The sequence below is a fragment of the Rhinopithecus bieti genome, unplaced genomic scaffold (assembly GCF_001698545.2).
Source record: "Rhinopithecus bieti isolate Rb0 unplaced genomic scaffold, ASM169854v2 scaffold_7967, whole genome shotgun sequence".
NCBI lineage: Eukaryota > Metazoa > Chordata > Mammalia > Primates > Cercopithecidae > Rhinopithecus > Rhinopithecus bieti.
In genome coordinates, this window is record NW_016806112.1 from 4,239,884 (window position 1) to 4,259,378 (window position 19,495).

At 39.1% G+C, this 19,495-nt stretch overlaps 1 protein-coding gene across 1 annotated transcript in view; it reads left to right on the forward strand.

Annotated features, from left to right (window-relative positions):
- RC3H2 (ring finger and CCCH-type domains 2) overlaps positions 1-17,927 on the forward strand; it is a 52,943-nt gene extending 35,016 nt beyond the window's left edge. Inside the window, exons 10-18 of the mRNA XM_017874803.1 lie at positions 5,893-6,201; positions 11,553-11,767; positions 12,581-13,014; positions 13,584-13,754; positions 15,787-15,933; positions 16,271-16,484; positions 17,063-17,147; positions 17,405-17,486; positions 17,586-17,927. Of these exons, the coding sequence (XP_017730292.1) occupies positions 5,893-6,201; positions 11,553-11,767; positions 12,581-13,014; positions 13,584-13,754; positions 15,787-15,933; positions 16,271-16,484; positions 17,063-17,147; positions 17,405-17,486; positions 17,586-17,798 (1,870 nt within the window). The 3' untranslated portion in view covers positions 17,799-17,927. The remainder of the gene's footprint in view (positions 1-5,892; positions 6,202-11,552; positions 11,768-12,580; positions 13,015-13,583; positions 13,755-15,786; positions 15,934-16,270; positions 16,485-17,062; positions 17,148-17,404; positions 17,487-17,585) is intronic.
- Positions 17,928-19,495: the final 1,568 nt, after the last annotated feature.

Consider the following 19,495-nt stretch of genomic DNA (forward strand, 5'->3'; position numbering starts at 1 on the left):
GTGTTAGCCAGGATGGTCTCGATCTCCTGACCTCGTGATCCGCCCGTCTCGGCCTCCCAAAGTGCTGGGATTACAGGCTTGAGCCACCGCGCCCGGCCCTTTAAATTCTTAATTAGTTCTTCAGTACATCACAGAATCTCATCCTGATTTTATACTCTAACCCTACTCTGCCGTTTGTATGCTTGGTTTTTAAGGTATATTCAATCAATCACTGTTGATTACTATATAAATTTTTTTTACTCTTCTTCTCACTTGTCTATATTGTTTACTCCACATTGTATTATTTTCTCTCTCTTTTTTATCTGGAGAGCTATTTCTAATCATACTCAGATATTACCTTCCCTCAGACTTCCCTAGGCAGCATTAATTGCATCCTTCACCGTGCTGCCATAGCACTACATACATAGTAGTTTAAAAATTATGGTATGATTAGCTGGGTGTGGTGGCACACACCTGTAATCCCAGCTACTCAGGAGACTGAGGCAGGAGAATGGCTTGAACCAGGGAAGCAGAGGTTGCAGTGAGCCGAGATCGCGCCATTGCACTGCGGCGTGGACGACAGAGCAAGATTCTGTCTCAAAAAAATAAATAAATAAATAAATAAATTTATAATTGTTTTTTTACATGTGTGTTTTCACTGGACTTCATTTATCTCATGGGTTATTAATCTTTTTTTTTTGGAGACAGGACCTCACTCTGTAGTGCAGTGGCTCACTGCAACCTCTGCCTCCCTGTCTCAGGTGATTGTCCCACCTCAACCTCTCGAGTAGCTAGGACCACAGACACAGGCCACCATGTCTGGCTAAATTTTTTTTGTATTTTTTGTAGAGGTGGAGATTCACCATATTGCCCAGGCTGGTCTCGAACTCCTGAGCTCAAACAATCTGCCCACCTCAGCCTCCCAAAGTGCTAGGATTACAGGCATAAGCCATGGCGCCTGGCAAAGGTTATTCATCTTTATATTTCCTGCATCTAGAAAATACCTGATACATAAACTTAGTATCTTTATGTGGAGGAGCAAATAATATACAGTTCTTATTTCCAGCCAGCTTCACACACTCTGTTGCTGTTTAAACAAACAGGGATAATACGAAGGATTAGAGAAGTAGGTGATGTGACTGTCCTTTCAGTTTAAAAAATACATGTTGCTACCCCACTCTGAGCTTTTCGAGGATAGGCTGTTTGTCTTGGTTCACATAACACCAGAAACTCAGCAAATGTTTGTTCAACTTAAATACATTAATTTTATCTATACTTTCTTTCTCTATTATACACGCCTCTAACGAAACAAAATGTGCATGCCCAATAATCCCTTTTTAAAATATGTATTTATTATATGTAAACATAAAATATGTAGAATAAATATTATGTAAATATGTGGATATGTTTTCGAACTAGAATGTTGGGGTTATGATCCTAAGAATTGCTACATTCTGAAGAGTGTCAAAAGCGAGGGATCAACCAACTCAACAAATAGTGACCAGGAGTGGTGGCTCATGCCTGTAATCCCAGCACTTCGGGAGGCCAAGGCTGGTGGATCACTGGAGGTCAGAAGTTTGAGACTAGCCTGGCCAGCATGGGGGAAACCCTGTCTCTACTAAAAGTACAAAAATTAGCCAGGCATGGTGGTGCACGCCTGTAATCCCAGCTACTGGGAAGGCTGAGGCACGAGAATCGTGTGAACCTGGGAGGTAGAGGTTGCAGTGAGCCGAGGTTGCACCACTGCACTCCAACCTGGATGACAGAGTGAGACTTTGTCTCAAAAAACACAAAAAGTTATAAAAGATTATTATATACTAGGTACTATTCAAGATGTTTCTAATGGAAAAAGAGGAATAGTAAACATGTAAATAAGCAATTTTGGCCGTGGCAAACAATTTGGATTTTATTCTGGTTGCAATAGGAAGTCATTTCAGAGTTTTTTTTTTAAATGGAATGAGATTTTTATTTTGTCTTAGACATATCACTCTGGTGTCTGCATGGATGGACACAAGTTAAACTTCCACAGTGGTCCACAGGTGGTAGTTTGGTAGCTCGGGTAGGACTATAGCAATGGAAATGATGAAAAGTAGTCATACTTAGGATATATTTTGGAAGTAGAGCTGACAACATGGACCAATTGAATGTGGACTATAAAGAAAAGAGGGGAATCAAGGATGACCCCAAGGTATGGAACCTGCATAACTGAGTGGTCTTTTTTACTGAAATGGGAAATGCATCAGGGCAGAAAATCAGTGGTTCTCTTGGCCATATGAAGTTTGAAGCTTATTCTATATTCATGCAACAAATAATAACTGGGGGCTGGGTGAGGTGGCTCATGCCTGTAATTCCAACACTTTGAAAGGCTGAGGCAAGAAGATCACTTGAGCTCAGGAGTTTGTGACCAGCCTGGGCAACATAGCAAGACCTTGTCTCTACTACCAAAAAAAAAAAAAATTGTCTGGGTATGGTGACTCACTCCTGCCTGGGTTATGGAGACCCTACCTTTAAAATAACAATAATTGGGCACTTAGGATGTTATGAGGCAGTGTATTATGTGCTAAAGATAGATGCAAGAAAGGCAAAATTCTTGTCCTCTGGGGGCTTACGTTTTAGTAAGAAGACAGACATGAAATAAGTAAATATAGCATATCTTGTAATGACAGGCAGTATAAAAAAACACACAAAGGAGGAAAAGAATGATTGAGAAAGGGGAGATCTCTTAAATAGGATAGTCTAAGAAAGACTCTTAGAAGATACAACATTTGAACAGATAGTCGAAGAAGGTGTCCAAGAGAAAAAAAGATAATTACCTAAGTGAAGTCTTAGAGGGAGGCAGATGGACTTGAGACCTAGGCCACAGGTGGTGACACTGGCTTTAGTCAGGAACAGGAACTCATTGCCCCTTATCTTTAAGAGGAATGTGGCTACAGGTGCAGGAAGGTTACTGAAATTAGTAGTGGAAAGATAAGTAATTCTCCTCTGCTTTCATCTGTTTTCATGGTTAAGTGGGAGACGGTATCATCTAACTGTAGGAGGGGTGGTTGAAAGTAGAGGGGAAAAGGCTGTTGGAGATGGGAAAATGAACTTAGTAAAGAAGGGTATTAATGAATTGCTTATTTATAATTTTGAAGGGATTATGATTGCACGATTTTTCTCCAACATTTAGCTGGTTGGGAGCAGGCACAAAATAAGTAAAGAATTGGATTGAGCTTTTACCAAGTGAGTTATGCAGAGGGAGTGGATCAAGGGAGTTAAAAATTATTTACAAGGGAGGAATTAATGGTAGATAGTGGATTCTAAGATGGGTAAGAAGGGATTTAAAAAGAATAGGGAGAGTTAGGCATGGTGGTGCACATCTGTAGTCCCAGCTACTCTGGAGTCAGAGCTGGGAGGATCACTTGAATTTAGGATTTAAGGCAGTCTAGGCAGCATAGTGAGACCCTGTCTCTAAAAAGACAGCCTTTAGCTGCCCTAATACTAAGAATCCAATGTATATCACTACTTGTCACTTACTTTACCTCACTCACTTGGTTAAGATTTTATTTCTCCTGACTCTCTTTTGAGAGGTTCATGGTCAAAACTTTATTTTTTGCTTTCTAGAGCAACCTTGTGGATTATCTCTGTTTTTTTGTTGTTGTTGTTGTTGGAGACAGTCTTGCTCTGTTGACCAGGCTGGAGTGCAGTGGCACGATCTTGGCTCACTGCAACCTCTGTCTCCCAGGCTCAAGCAATTCTTCTGCCTCAGCCTCCCGAGTAGCTGGGATTACAGGTTTGTGCCACCATGTCTGGCTAATTTTTGTATTTTTAGTAGAGACAGGGTTTCACCATGTTGGCCAGGCTGGTCTCAAACTCCTGACCTCAGGTAATCCACTCGCCTCAGTCTCCCAAAGTGCTAGGATTACAGGTGTGAGCCACCATGCCCGGCCAAGTTTTGTTTTTTGAGGATGGAAAGCAAGGAGACACAATATTTTGTATAAGAACTCTGAGAAAAAGAATAATGAGAGTAGGTTTCAGAGAGCATGTGAAGGAAGGCATAGGGATCTTTGGGCCCCTCCAGACCACCAGATTGCCTTCCTAAAATATAGGTCTGCTCATGCCCTTCCTTCTTGAAAGAAGTAATTACTGCTTTTCCTCTTATCTGTAAGATGATGTTGGCTGGACACGGTGGCTCATGCCTGTAATTCCAGCACTTTGGGAGGCCAAAGCGGGCAGATCACTTGAGGTCAGGAGTTCGAGAACAGCTTGGCCAACATGATGAAACCCCATCTCTACTAAAAATACAAAAATTAGCCAGGTGTGATGGTAGGCATGTGCCCGTAATGACAGCTACTCTGGAGGCTGACACAGGAGAATTGCTTGAACCCAGGAAGCAGAGGTTGCAGTGAGCTGAGATCATGCCATTGTACTCCAGCCTGGGTGACAAGAGCTAAACTCCGTCTCAAAAAAAAAAAAAAAAAAAAAAAAAGGTTGTGTAAACTGGCTATCACCTGTTTTTTTTATGTTCTGTTACTTCACTTTTAGCCAGTCTAATCTAGGAGCACTTGTCTCTTATTGAGCATCATGTTCCTCTGCCAATGTTTACATGTTAAAGAGAAGGAGAAGAGAAGGATTGAATAATGAAGCTATTTGGTATAGGACTAAAAGGGAAACTATTGTGAAGGCATTGCTTATTACTAACACTGTTTATATTTAATTGCCATATGTTTATATATAGTATTAATAACAGATTAGGCATATATAATTATGACCCCAAATATGTATAGCCTTCTTTCTGTTCATGAACTTAATTTTTCACCACTTTAAAAATGTCGGAGGGGCAAGGCGTGGTGGCTCACACCTGTAATCCCAGCACTTTGGGAGGCAGAAGTGGGCAGATCACCTGAGGTCAGGATTTCGAGACCAGCCTGGCCAACATGGCAAAATCCCATCTCTACTAAAAATACAGAAGTTAACCAGGCATGGTGGCAGGCGCCTGTAATCCCAGCTACTTGGGAGGCTGGGAGGCTGAGACAGGAGAATCGCTTGAACCCAGGAGGCGGAGGTTGCAGTGAGCCGAGATTGCACCATTGCACTCTAACCTGGGTGACAAGAGTGGAACTTCATCTCAAAATAAAATATATATATATATATATATACACACACACACACACACACACATATGTTAGGGAGCATTGTTAAGGATTACATTATAATGAAATTTTGGTATATAAGTGGAAACACATTTTCTTAAATGGAATCCAAAATCAAATTGCCAGTCCTTTTGTGTATTAGAGTATTATATCTAATGATCACCTTAAACTCAAAACTTAGTATCAGAAAAATCTCTAATAGAAATGTTTTAACTTTAGGTATAAACTAATCTGAAAATGTAATAAAGAATTTCTATTTTGTGTAATGTTTAAGAATGAGTTTTTAAAATTATTTTTTAAAATTATATAATCCTTTTACAGTTTGGTAACAACAGAGAATGGCTTCAGCTCTTGCATACCTTTTCTCTTTACTCTGTGTTCTCAACCAAGTTCGTTGCCAGTTTCTGTCATTTTTACATAACATACCTTATATTCTAGTTATACAAGATTTTCAAATGATTGCTTTCCACTCCCTCAAAAGGTTCTTTTTAATACATGCTTGGACAAAGTGGCATGAGGGGGAAAAAAGATTACATGTATACTCGGCTTGCTATATTAATTACATGTATATTATATACATACGTGAATGGCATATATATTTTCATGTGGCATCCGTTGCAGTAGAATTTGATACAGACTGTATTTGATTATTTAGCTGAAGAAACTTGTTGTCAAAACTGTTTCCTCCTTTTTCAATCTTTTCCCATTGCCCATTGCCATTTTTTTTCTTGAGTAAGATTTAGTGAAATATTCACCAATCTGTTGATTGTTTTTGAAACAGGTATCGATTAAGGAACAAAAAGATCAATGCCACTGTAAGAACGTTTCCTCTTCTAAATAAAGTTGGTGTAAACAACACTGTCACAACCACAGCCGGAAATGTCATTTCTGTCATAGGAAGTACTGAAACAACAGGGAAAATTGTTCCAAGTACAAACGGAATTTCAAATGCAGAAAACAGTGTTTCCCAGCTAATCTCACGTAGTACTGACAGTACCTTAAGAGCTCTGGAGACCGTGAAGAAAGTGGGAAAAGTTGGCACTAATGGTCAGAATGCTGCTGGGCCCTCTGCAGATTCTGTAACTGAAAAGTAGGTATTAGGTAAAAATGATTACTAGAAATTCTTTTTCCTTTTAGAAATGCCTGAGTGTTTTCATTTCTCCTGATGAATACCAGTTAATCAGAATTTTACACAGAATATTTCCTGATGTAGAAGAAACACTAAATACTAAAAAATTTGAGTTCTACTTTGGCTCTGCAACTGAATAGCCCTGTGAACTTGGAAAGTGACTTTAACTCTGAGTTTTGTTTTCCTCAACTCTCCCAAAGAGACTGGACCAGAATTTTTTTTTTTACACCTTATTTTCTTGAACTATAGTGTTGATTCCATAAAGATGCTAGAAAAGAACTAAACAGAAACCTAAGCAGGTAAAATGCTGAGCCTCTAGCTCTGTTTCAGTCAGAGCACTTTCACTGTATACTCTGTAATGAAGTGTAGCACTTAAGAGGGGACTCTTGGCCGGGCGCGGTGGCTCACGCCTGTAATCCCAGCACTTTGGGAGGCTGAGGTGTGTGGATCATGAGGTCAGGAGATCGAGACCATCCTGACTAACACGATGAAACACTATCTCTACTAAAAGTACAAAGTAATTGGCCGGACATGATGGCGGGCACCTGTAGTCCCAGCTACTCAGGAGGCTGAGGCAGGAGAATGGTGTGAACCTGGGAGGCAGAGCTTGCAGTGAGCCAAGATCACACCTCTGCACTCCAGCCTGGGTGACAGAGTGAGACTCCATCTCAAAAAAAAAAAGGGGGGGACTCTTTGGAACCACAATCTCGGGGCTCAAGTTCTGGCTCATGGTTTCCCAGCTGTTTGATCTTAGGCCAGCTACTTAATCTGATTGTCTACCTTAGTTTACTCATTCATAAAACTAGAATTATAATGGTGTCAACTTCCTATATTGGTTGTGAGGATTAAGTGAATTCTTTAGTATGCCTTGAACAATGCCTGCCATATAGTAAGCGCTCAGTAAATATTTGCTTTATTATTATTATCACCGTTAATTGTTACTGAGTGTCAGCATAAGATTTCATTTGTCAAAAGGTTTTGGTGCCTTTAGAAAAAAGTTTTTAAATTTTCAGATGATCTGAAAAGTTATTTCCAACTCTAAAATCTTGAGTAAGATTTAGTAAAATATCAATTATGTTTATGTTCAGATTTTGCTGCCTATAAATAGTCTATCAGTATCTGTTATATGCCTGCTAGAAAAAAAGCATTTTGCTAGGCACATAGCAATCAATGATGGATAGATAAGCAGTAACATTTGCTACTTCTGCAGTCACCACATGATGGGAGAAATTGTTTATTAAGGGACTTTTACAGGCAGGGCATGGTGGCTCAGGCCTGTAATCCCAACACTTTGGGAGGCCTTGGTGGGCGGATCACCTGAGGTTGGGAGTTCAAGACCAGCCTGACCAACATGGAGAAACCCCTTCTCTACTAAAAATACAAAATTAGCCGGACGTGGTGGCGCATGCCTGTAATCCCAGCTACCTGGGAAGGCTGAGGCAGGAGAATGGCTTGAACCCGGGAGGCAGAGGTTGCAGTGAGCCGAGATCACACCATTGTGCTCCAGCCTGGGCAACAAGAGCAAAACTCCGTCTCAAAAAAAAAGGACTTTTACAATCTTCCCTGGGCAAGATTTTAGAAAAGATACATTCGAGAACATTGTCTAGTTAACAAATGTTATTTATGCGCTCAATCTTGGAGCTCTGTTTTTGGCACATGAAACATAAGGTACCTTTGCTTTTAAGTGATTTATGATATAGTTGTGGATTTATGTAATACTAGCATTTACACATATGAAACAATACTGAAGCTGGATTAAAGGACAGGAAAATGTTATATTGCTGGGAGAAATAGGAGGAATTACAGAAAAAAAGAACAACATAACATGGATTAAATCTGTCTGTAATTATATGGAATATTGAGGAGACCGGCCTTTTAGATCTGAAGGCTTATGTTAGGGACTGGTATAAAATAAGATTACATAGGTTGGCGCCAGATTATGGAGACCTTATGTATACATGTTTAGGAAATAAGCTTTCGAAGAGTTTTGGCAAGGTAATGTTGTAAAACTGTTTTCTATCCGTACAATGGAATATTATTCGGCCATAAAAAAGGAATGAAGTACTATTATGTGCTACGATATGGATGAACCTTTAAAACATTGTGCTAAATGAAAGAAGCCGGATACAAAAGATCACATATTTATATGGCTCCATTTATGTTAAATGTCCAGAATAGACAAATTCATAGAGATAGGAAGTAGATTAATGGTTTCTAGGGGTTTAGGGCTGGGGCAGGAATGGGGAGTGAATGCTAATGTGTATAGGTTTCTTTTGGGGATGATGAAAATGTTCCTGAATTAGATAGTGGTGATAATTGGACAACCTTGTGAATATGCTAAAAATTACTGAATTGAACATTCTAAAAGAATGAATTATATCTCAGTTTTTTAACAAGATAGACTAGGGTAAAACTTTTTTTTTTTTTTTTTTTTTTTTTTTTTTGAGATGGAGTCGCTCTGTCACCCAGGTGGAGTGCAGTGGTGCAATCTCGGCTCACTGCAACCTCCACCTGCCAGGTTCAAGCGATTCTTCTGCCTCAGCATCCCAAGTAGCTGGGATTACAGGCACCCGCCACCATGCCCGGCTAATTTTTGTATTTTTAGTAGAGACCGGGTTTCGCCATGTTGGCCAGACTGGTCTAGAACTCATGACCGCAAGTAATCCGCCTGCCTTGGCCTCCCAAAAGGCTGGGATTAGAGGCATGAGTCATTGCACCCAGCTGGTAAAGACTTTCAAAAAATAAATCTAAATTTTTTTTGGAACACAATTGTTCCAGTTGTTATTGAACACAGGAAAAATTATAATTCTATGAGAGGTATTGTGGATGGTTTCTTAGAGGTGAAGTGATGATACCTGAGCTATTTCCAAAAGTATGGATAGCAAGGAAGGAAGGGCCTTGTGAATGGAGAAGACAGCACAGGCAAAATCAATAAGATATGAGAGAAGCTGCCATGGTGGAGAGGCTAGAATCCTGAAAGTCATCTAGGGTAGTGATCTAATTCTCACTAGGATGTAACTGAAGATTAGCTTTTCCCATACGTTCCAATTTTTGAGATAGCTTGCATGATTTCATGAGGCGATAAATGTTGACCTTATCATGGATCTTGTTGCCTTTTTGTTTATCAACAAAAGTCTATGAGTTTATCATTTCAAAGTACTAATCCACATTTTAGGTATATAATATTTTGACATGGAGGGACCAGATAATCTATGTAAAGCATAGTGCCTGGAATAGACTGAAATAACCACTTTATAAATATTAATTATTATTGTTTCAAGGAAATCCTAATCATTTTCCTTGTCTCTCTTTTACTTATGTAAAGAATAAGCACAGCCCTAAAGTATCTTTATACTCTAAACCCTTATATTTGTACCTACTATTATTACCCACAGTTCCTTAGTTATTTTTTACATTTTAATACACAGTTACACATAGAAGTAAACATCTCCTAGACTAATCTGTGATAAACTTAAAGGCAGCCCATGTACCTTTTTCTTTATACCCTACTTTTTTTTTTTTTGCTCTGTCGCCCAGGCTGGAGTGCAGTGGCGCAATCTCCACTCACTGCAAGCTCCACTTCCCAGGTTCACACCATTCTCCTGCCTTAGCCTCCCCTGTAGCTGGGACTACAGGCACCCGCCACCATGCCCGGCTAATTTTTTTTTATGTATTTTTAGTAGAGACGGGGTTTCACCGTGTTAGCCAGGATGGTCTCCATCTCCTGACCTCGTAATGCGCCCGTCTTGGCCTCCCAAAGTGCTGGGATTACAGGCGTGAGCCACCGCACCCGGCCTGTACCCTACCTTTAAAATGATTGTTCTAATTTGAGAAAAAACCCTCTAATCTGGTTGAGATGCAGTGTATTGAGTTCCTGCATAATTAACACGATCGTGTTCTGCAGTCATCACATATCTAAAGCTCTGTCAAAATTTGACTTTTTTTTTTTTTTTTTTTTTTTTGTGACGAAGTTTCACTCTTGTTGCCTGGGCTGGAATGCAATGGCGCGATCTCGGCTCACCACAACCTCCACCTCCTGGGTTCAAGCGATTCTCCTGCCTCTGCCTCCTAAGTAGCTGGGATTACAGGCATGCACCACCACACCAGGCTAGTTTAGTGTTTTTATTAGAGACGGGGTGTCTCCGTGTTGGTCAGGCTGCTCACGAATTCCCAACCTCAGTTGATCCGCCCGCCTCGGCCTCCCAGAGTGCTGGAATTACAGGCGTGAGCCACCGTGCCCGTCCAAAATTTGACTTCTTAAAAGGAGTTAAGAAAGCCGTAACATCCTTTCGAGCTGATTACTTAGTGACTCAACCAAGAAAATTCTTTTGTGTTAAAAAAAATAATAATAAAAGGTTGGTGTGTTTTGCCTCAATTTAATGAGTTACCATTTCATTCACCCAGCAGGTGTTTACTGAGTACCTACTGCATGCCAGGAACTGTTTTATTTGTCTGACAAATATTTACCAAGTGCCTACTCTGTTCCAGGAACTGTTTTAGGTGCTGGGGATATAGGAGTTATCAAAATAAACAAAAGTGGCCTTTCCTCAAGGAGTTTATAGTTCAGCTAATTTAACTCCTCATAGAAAATACCCTCTCTTACCATGTCTGTTTTCTTTGTCCCAAAAAGTTCTACTAATGGACTATATTATTTTGGTTGAGAACTTGTTGAACAGAATTTTCTTTTTTTTAACCTTCAGTAGAGAAAAATGTTTGCTTAAAGAATGAGTAATGGCCGGGCATGGTGGCTCATGCCTGTAATCCCAGCACTTTGTGAGGCCGAGGTGGGAGAATTGCCTGAGCCTAGAAGTTTGAGACCCTCCTGAACAACAAATCTAGACCCCATCTCTACAAAAAAATTAAAACTTAGCCGAGTGTGGTGGCATGCACTTGTAGTCGCATCTGCTTGGGAGGCTGAGGTGGGAGGATTGCTTAAGCCTCGGAGGTCAAGGCTGCAGTAAACTGTTATTGTGATTGTGCCAGTGCACTCCAGCCTGGGTGACAGAGTGACACCCTGTCTCAAAAAAAAAAAAAAAAAAAAAGGGTAAATAGTGACTAATGAGTCACGTTAATATCTGGGAATCGTTTTTATTCCCTATGGCCTACACAGGAATATGACATCTGTTACCATGATTATGTAAATTAGCTGTGTAAGGTGGCAGTGAAATTCATTGCCTTATTTGTCAGTGTGGCAATATCTGAAGTGTTTTCTGTTAGTGGTTTCAGAATATAATTTTATTAAAAATTTCTACTAAGGAGGACAGTCATAGACAGTGATTTATCCTTTGCCCTTTGTTAAATTTTCTCTCCAGTAAAATTGGTTCTCCACCCAAGACTCCTGTAAGTAATGTAGCAGCTACCTCAGCTGGGCCCTCTAATGTTGGAACAGAGCTGAATTCTGTGCCTCAAAAATCCAGCCCATTTCTAACTAGAGTACCAGTATATCCTCCGCATTCTGAAAACATTCAGTATTTTCAAGATCCAAGGACTCAGATACCCTTTGAAGTCCCACAGTACCCACAGACAGGTGAGTAATTTTAGATGATTCTAAGAAAAAAAGAAACATTGTTTCCCTTAGATAAATGAGTGAATAGTTCTAGAATGTCTACATTTAAAAAATTAATCCTTTTGACCATATGACTCATAAGTTATTTTCCTTCCCCAAGGATCTGTGCTTCTAAATACTAACAGCTTTAAGGTTGTTATTCCTACAAATCAAATATAGGGTCAGGAATGAACTTTAGGGGATTTTCTGTAAGTCCCTTGAAATGATGTAAAAAAATGTTTTATTTATGTATGCTTATGTACAATTTTGGAAAGCGAGTGAACAACTCACATAGATTTTGAAAGAGGTCTTTAACGTCTGCTCCCAAAAAGGTTAATAAAAATCAATGATGTAACTATTTAATCCAAAACCAGTGGCAACAGATGCCCTGGAAGGATATTTACCAGCCATCTGTTAATAGTTCTATCATGTGTTTTAAGGAGCACTTTAGCAAAGTATTGAATGTTAATGATTTTCATATAGTGGTATCTTGAAAATATGTAGCTTCTGGTCAGGTGTGGTAGCTCACACCTGTAATCCCAGCACTTTGGGAGGCCCAGGAGAGTTGCTTGAGCCCAGGAGTTTGAGACCAGCCTGGGCTTGCATCATAGCAAGACCCTGTCTCTACTAAAAAATAAAAGAAAAAGCCAGGTATAAAGCTTTATAAAGCAGGGTAAGGTAAGGTTCAAAGCATATTATATTTTCCTGCATTAAGGGCTGCCTTAGATTTAAGCCATTATAAAATGTTGGATTGTACTAAGATTACATTAAATATTCCTCTTTCCAATTTTCAAGGATACTATCCACCACCTCCAACGGTACCAGCTGGTGTGGCTCCCTGTGTTCCTCGCTTTGTGAGGTCCAGTAATGTTCCAGAGTCCTCCCTCCCACCTGCTTCCATGCCATATGCCGATCATTACAGTACATTTTCCCCTCGAGATCGAATGAATTCTTCTCCTTACCAACCTCCTCCTCCGCAGCCGTATGGACCAGTTCCTCCAGTACCTTCTGGAATGTATGCTCCTGTGTATGACAGCAGGCGCATCTGGCGCCCACCTATGTACCAACGAGATGATATTATTAGAAGCAATTCTTTACCTCCAATGGATGTGATGCACTCATCTGTCTATCAGACATCTTTGCGGGAAAGATATAACTCATTAGATGGATATTATTCGGTGGCTTGTCAGCCACCAAGTGAGCCAAGGACAACTGTGCCTTTACCAAGGGTAAGTGAAGATGGTACCATAATGTAGTCATTAAGAGCCCAGTGTCTGGAGTCAAACCACCCAGGTATATATCCTGGCTCCTCCACTTAATAATTGTGTGACTTAAGGAAGTTACTTGACCTCACTATGCCTCAGTTCTTTCATTCGTTTGATGGAAATAATAGCAGTACCTACCTCATAAGGCTGTTGTGAGAATTAAATCAGAAAAACCTCTTAGAACTGGGCCTCATACATGTTAATGCTCAATAAATGTTGTGTTCGGATAGGTAATTGTTGGGAAAGTAGAAAAATCTTAAAAATACAAGATTAGGGCCTTTTTTCAGTATCACCACATACATACAAATGACTTTCCTAAACAAGAAAAGTGAATGCTCAGATTCTGCTTTTAACATCAGTTGAATAAATATTAACCTTTTTTTTTTAAGTGTATGGAGAACAGACTAGGGTGACTTTCCCTGCTGTATTTTTTTATCCCAACAATATCATAAACTGTTTACATCATTTTCACACAGTTAAACTTATTCACCACTCCCTAGATGATTAAGATTGTTTCTTTTATCCCCCATTAGGAACCTTGTGGTCATTTGAAGACCAGTTGCGAGGAGCAGATAAGAAGAAAGCCAGATCAGTGGGCCCAGTACCACACTCAGAAAGCACCTCTTGTCTCTTCGACTCTTCCTGTGGCAACACAGTCACCAACACCACCTTCTCCTCTATTCAGTGTAGACTTCCGTGCGGATGTAAGAAAGGTTTTAATTACTTAATGTTGCAGGGATAGGTCAAACAGCTGACTTCAAATTACGCATTCAAGCCACGAATAGCTATGTTGGCTATTTTGCAGTACTTTGGTGTGCAGTTGAGTTTAGTTCAATAAACACTGAATATATATGCATGACGGCTAGGTGTTATGAGACTCTGAAGACTGTTAAGGCATAGTCCTTTACCAGGAATTCAAAATCTTTCCAGTAGTATAATTATTTTATGGTTTTTTATTAATAGTGTGATTTATATCTATCATTTATTGAGCACCTACTCATGCCAACACTGTACTAAGCATTTGCATAAAGCTATTTTATTTAATTCTCACAAAAACCTTAGGGGGCAGGTATTTTCTATATTTTACAGGGTAGGAATCTTACTTACAGAAGTAATTTGCCCAAGATCTTTCAGCTGTAAATAGCTGGGGTTTGAATCCTGTGCTGTCTGAGATACTTCTTCACTACTTCATAAGAGATGCAGAAATACCTACAGTATTATTTATGTTCTTTACATCACTGTTAATTATTGTTCTTGGCATTACAAGATAAGTTGTTGTACCAGGATGATTTTAATTTAATCTGGTGTTTTCAGTACTGTTATATTTAGAGTAAACCATTAATTTCTTTTTTAAGTTTTTTCTGGTTTATTCCCCACCCCTAGAAGTTCTGATATTAAAATTTTAAAAATATTTTCATTATAAAAAATTTCAAACATATACAAGTATAGAGAGAATAATATGATAAACTCCATGTACCCAACACCCAGGTTCCATAGTTATCAACTCAGTCAGTACTGTCTTATTTGTACCCCCTCTTCCCACTGAATTGTTTTGAGGTAATCCTAGGCATTGTATTTTTTAACCCATAAATATTTCAATAAAGCATTGAAATTTTAAACTAGATCCAAATTGGTCTTGTCAAACTTAGACTTCTTCAAAGCAGGTAAATATGTTGACAACAGAGTGACAGAGTTGCCACTTGCTTGCTAGTTGCCACTTCTGTTTTCTTTTTTGGTATACAATGTATGCTTCAGGAAGTGAGTATTTCCCTGAGACCCAGATCTGCTGAGTTTGACTTGAGAAAAGTTATTTAACTTTTTTGGCCTTGAGTTTTTTTTATCTGAATAATTAGTAAACTAGATGTAATGATTCTTATAACTTTAGTATTCTGGTCCTATAAGTATTCCTTATTCACAGTCCCTTTAAAATTTATTCATTTCCCCTTTAGCTCCAGAGCCTTCTCTGAATTCCTTTTGTTATTTGATACTGCATAATTTATCAGTTATATTCCCTTATTTGCACATGTCATTCTTTTTCTCAAGAAAATTATAAACTCAGCTTGGTGTAGTGGCTCATGCCTATAATCCCAGCACTTTGGAAGATCGAGGTGGGTGGATTGCTTGAGCCCAGGAGTTTAATACCAGCCTAGGCAATATGGCAAAACTTCATCTCTATTAAAAATACAAAAAATTGTCTGGGCATAGTGGCGCATGCCTATAGTCCCAGCTACTTGGGAAGCTGAGCTGGGAAAATCACTTGAGCCTGGGAAGTCGAGGCTGCAGTGAGCTGGGATCACCCCACTGCACGTTAGCCTGGGCGGTAGGAATGAGACCCTGTCTCAAAAGAAAAAAGAAAATTATCAACTTCTTTAGGATATGGACTGTGACCTCTATGTGTATCTATGTATTTGTTTTCTCTTACTTTTTTTTTTTCTTGGAGCGCCCCATACCATGTTAGTAGCATACTATAAATGTTTGTTAATTGGTTTTGATAGTATTAGTCAAATGTTCCATATGAGCACTTAAAGGACAAAGTGAAAAGGGAAAGCATGCCATTTTCTATTGTAAAAATACCATTTGTTGCTTATTACAGTTTTTTATATTAGTTATTGAAAGAGTGTAATTGTTTGCTATGAAGTCCTCTGAATTCTATAATAGTTCCTTTATATTAGTTACAAGCTTGTAAATTTAAGCTTCTTACTAATTGGCTTTATTTATTTATTTTTTTTTAACCAGTTCTCAGAGAGTGTGAGTGGTACAAAATTTGAAGAAGATCATCTTTCCCATTATTCTCCCTGGTCTTGTGGCACCATAGGCTCCTGTATAAATGCCATTGAGTCAGAGCCCAAAGATGTAATTGCTAATTCAAATGCTGTGTTAATGGTATGATTTTGCTGGGGTTGCAGGGGTTGGAGGTGAGAGATGATGCATGTTCACTCACGTTGTAGAATGAATGTTTTCTATTCATTCATTCATATTGTTACCTTATAACTCATTAGTAGCAGCAGGGTTATATTTAGGTAAGTCTGAAATAAATTGTATTTAATGTTTAGATTATTTGAACATTGGTGGTTTAATGGTAGTTTGTTGGATTATCATTGAGTCTAGAGCTAGTTTTAAATTAACCAAAAAACCTAGTTACATGTCTTTTGATAGCGTATATTTACTAGCTGAAGTAATACCTAACAGTCCTTTTATTGATTTTCTTTGGTTTACACAGGACCTGGACAGTGGCGATGTTAAGAGAAGAGTACATTTATTTGAAACTCAGAGAAGGACAAAAGAAGAAGATCCAATAATTCCCTTTAGTGATGGACCCATCATCTCAAAATGGGGTGCAATTTCCAGATCTTCCCGTACAGGTTACCATACCACAGATCCTGTCCAGGCCACTGCTTCCCAAGGAAGTGCGACTAAGCCCATCAGTGTATCAGGTAATCCATTTAGATAATACCTAGCCTGATATGTTCTAAGCACTATGCTTCTTTTTTTTTTTTTTTTTTTTTTTTTAAATTGAGACAGAGTCTCACTCTGTTGCCCAGACTGGAGTGCAGTGGTGCGATCTCGGCTCACTGCAACCTGTGTCCTGGGTTCAAGTGATTCTCCTGCCTCAACTCTAAAGTAGCTGGGATTACAGACGTGCACCACCACGCCTGGCTAATTTTTGTATTTTTAGTAGAGAGTATTTTGTATTTTAGTTTCACCATGTTGGCCAGGCTGGTCTGGAACTCCTGGCCTCATGTGATCCACCTGCCTCAGCCTCCCAAAGTGCTGAAATTACAGGTGTCAGCCACTGTGCCTGTCCTAAGCACTATGCTTTTTAATCCCTAGCTTGTGAGATGGAAAACATTTCCCTCCATTTAACAACCATGGGAAACTCAGAAATAGGTGGTTTAACCAGCATCATATGGCTAGTGGGATAAAGTACAGATCTATTTTGAGAAGTATACATTCATATCAGTACACTAATTTGTCACTTTTTTGACCATTGTTTTATTCTACATGTCTGTAGATTATGTCCCTTATGTCAATGCTGTTGATTCAAGGTGGAGTTCATATGGCAATGAGGCCACATCATCAGCACACTATATTGAAAGGTAACGTTTTTCTTAATTATATAGGATTCGCCATTCTCAGACTTGTATGTATCTTAAGAGTACACATCCTACCCCAGTTCATGAAATGTGCTTTGCTTGTCTGGGCTATGTAACAAATTTCTGAAAAATATTTGCATTTAAATTTGGAATGACTGAAGTTTTCAGGGTTGATCTGTCACATAAAACATATGGTTATTACTGCTTTTGTTGCTTCATTGACTTAACTTTTATTACAGTAAACATATTTCTCTTTAAAGGGACAGATTCATTGTTACTGATTTATCTGGTCATAGAAAGCATTCCAGTACTGGGGACCTTTTGAGCCTTGAACTTCAACAGGTAGACTCTGTAACTTAGCCATGAATTTTTAAAAAAATAGAATGCCAGTTGAAAGCTATGGTTGGAAGCTGACTTTACTTTTCTTTCCTCCTCGTATAGGCCAAGAGCAACTCATTACTTCTTCAGAGAGAGGCCAATGCTTTGGCCATGCAACAGAAGTGGAATTCCCTGGATGAAGGCCGTCACCTTACCTTAAACCTTTTAAGCAAGGAAATTGAACTAAGAAATGGAGAGGTAAAGAAACTGAATCTTTCGGCTTCATGCTTAATGTATTTGTTTTCTGCTGCTGCATCTTGGTTATACCATTACTGAGTGTATTTTGGTGTGCCTATATCTCTGATGGATGATCGATTGCTTTTAAAACTCATAATAGAAATAAAATTGTAGTCCTAGATTTCTTAAATAATTCTTTAACTAGATCATTGGATTTTTTTTTTTTTTTTTTGGAGATGGAATCTTGTACTATTGCCTGGAGTGTAGTGGCACAATCTCGGTTCACTGCAGCCTCTGGCTCTCAGGTTCAAGTGATTCTCCTGCCTCCCGAGTAGCTGGGATTACAGGCACCCACCACCATGCCCAGCTAATTTTTCTATTTTTTGTAGAGACAGGGTTTCACCATGTTGCTGGTCTTGAACTCCTGACCTCAAGTGATCTGCTTGCCTCACCTTCCCAAAGTGCTAGGATTATAGGTGTGAGCCACCGTATCTGGCTGATTATTGGGGTTTTTTATTTTAATTTAAAAGGGAAGCCCCAGGTTCCACAAGTATAAAATCAGTATTTTTCTTAACTACAGAGTGATTATACAGAAGATGCAACAGATACTAAACCTGATAGGGATATCGAGTTAGAGCTTTCAGCACTTGATACTGATGAACCTGATGGACAAAGTGAACCAATTGAAGTAAGTGCCACAATTAGATAATTGAGAGGCTTTGTTCGATTGAAAATTTAAAAGTATACTTCGATACTGAAGGAGTCACATTTTATTTTCTTAGGAGATCCTGGACATACAGCTTGGTATCAGTTCTCAAAATGATCAGTTGCTAAATGGAACGACAGTGGAAAATGGGCATCCAGTGCAGCAGCACCAAAAGGAGCCACCAAAGCAGAAGAAACAGAGTTTAGGTGAAGACCATGTGATTCTGTGAGTGTTAGACAGAAAATTCATCAACAGTGGGCATAGGACATAATAAAGAGAAAACAATGTTAAATTCATTTTTGGCTTGATGCTGTAAGGGGAAGACCTTTTGTGGGCAATGATTTGGTCAGTCTGGATTTTGAGGGGAGGAAAAGTAAAATTGAACTAACAAAGCAGTCCATTTTGGTAGCCCGAAACTTGCTTTTTGTTGAGCTAAAGTTAATCTATGTTCCAGCATCAGGTTATGCTTCTTTAATCTGGTTGCCAAATTTCTAGACTACAAAATGGAGAATGAAAACCTGGATTAATAGTTTCTCTTTTTGAAAATCATGTTAAGATTTTCTCGGCTAGGCCGGGTGCAGTGGCTCATGGCTGTAATCCCAGCACTTTGGAAGGCTGAGGCGGGTGGATCACAAGGTCAGGAGTTCAAGACCACCCTGGCCAACATAGTGAAACCCTGTCTCTACAAAAATACAAAAAAGCCAGGCATAGTGACAGGTACCTGTAGTCTCAGCTGCTTGGGAGGCTGAGGCAAGAGAATTGCTTGAACCCGGGAGGCGGAGGTTGCAGTGAGCCAAGATCGTGATACTGCACTCCAGCCTGGGCAACAGATTGAGACTCTATCTCCAAAAAAAATATATATGTATAGTTTAAGGCCATACAATCTATTAAGTTGAAGATTTAAGCCCATATTTTGGGCAGTAATTATTCCAAATGGCAGTATTATAGCCAAGAAAAATATATATATATATAAAATATTTTTATTATATAGTAATATATTTTAAGGCCATACAAACTATTAAGTTGAAGATTTAAGCCCATATTTTGGGCAGTAATTATTCCAAATGGCAGTATTATAGCCAAGAAAAAA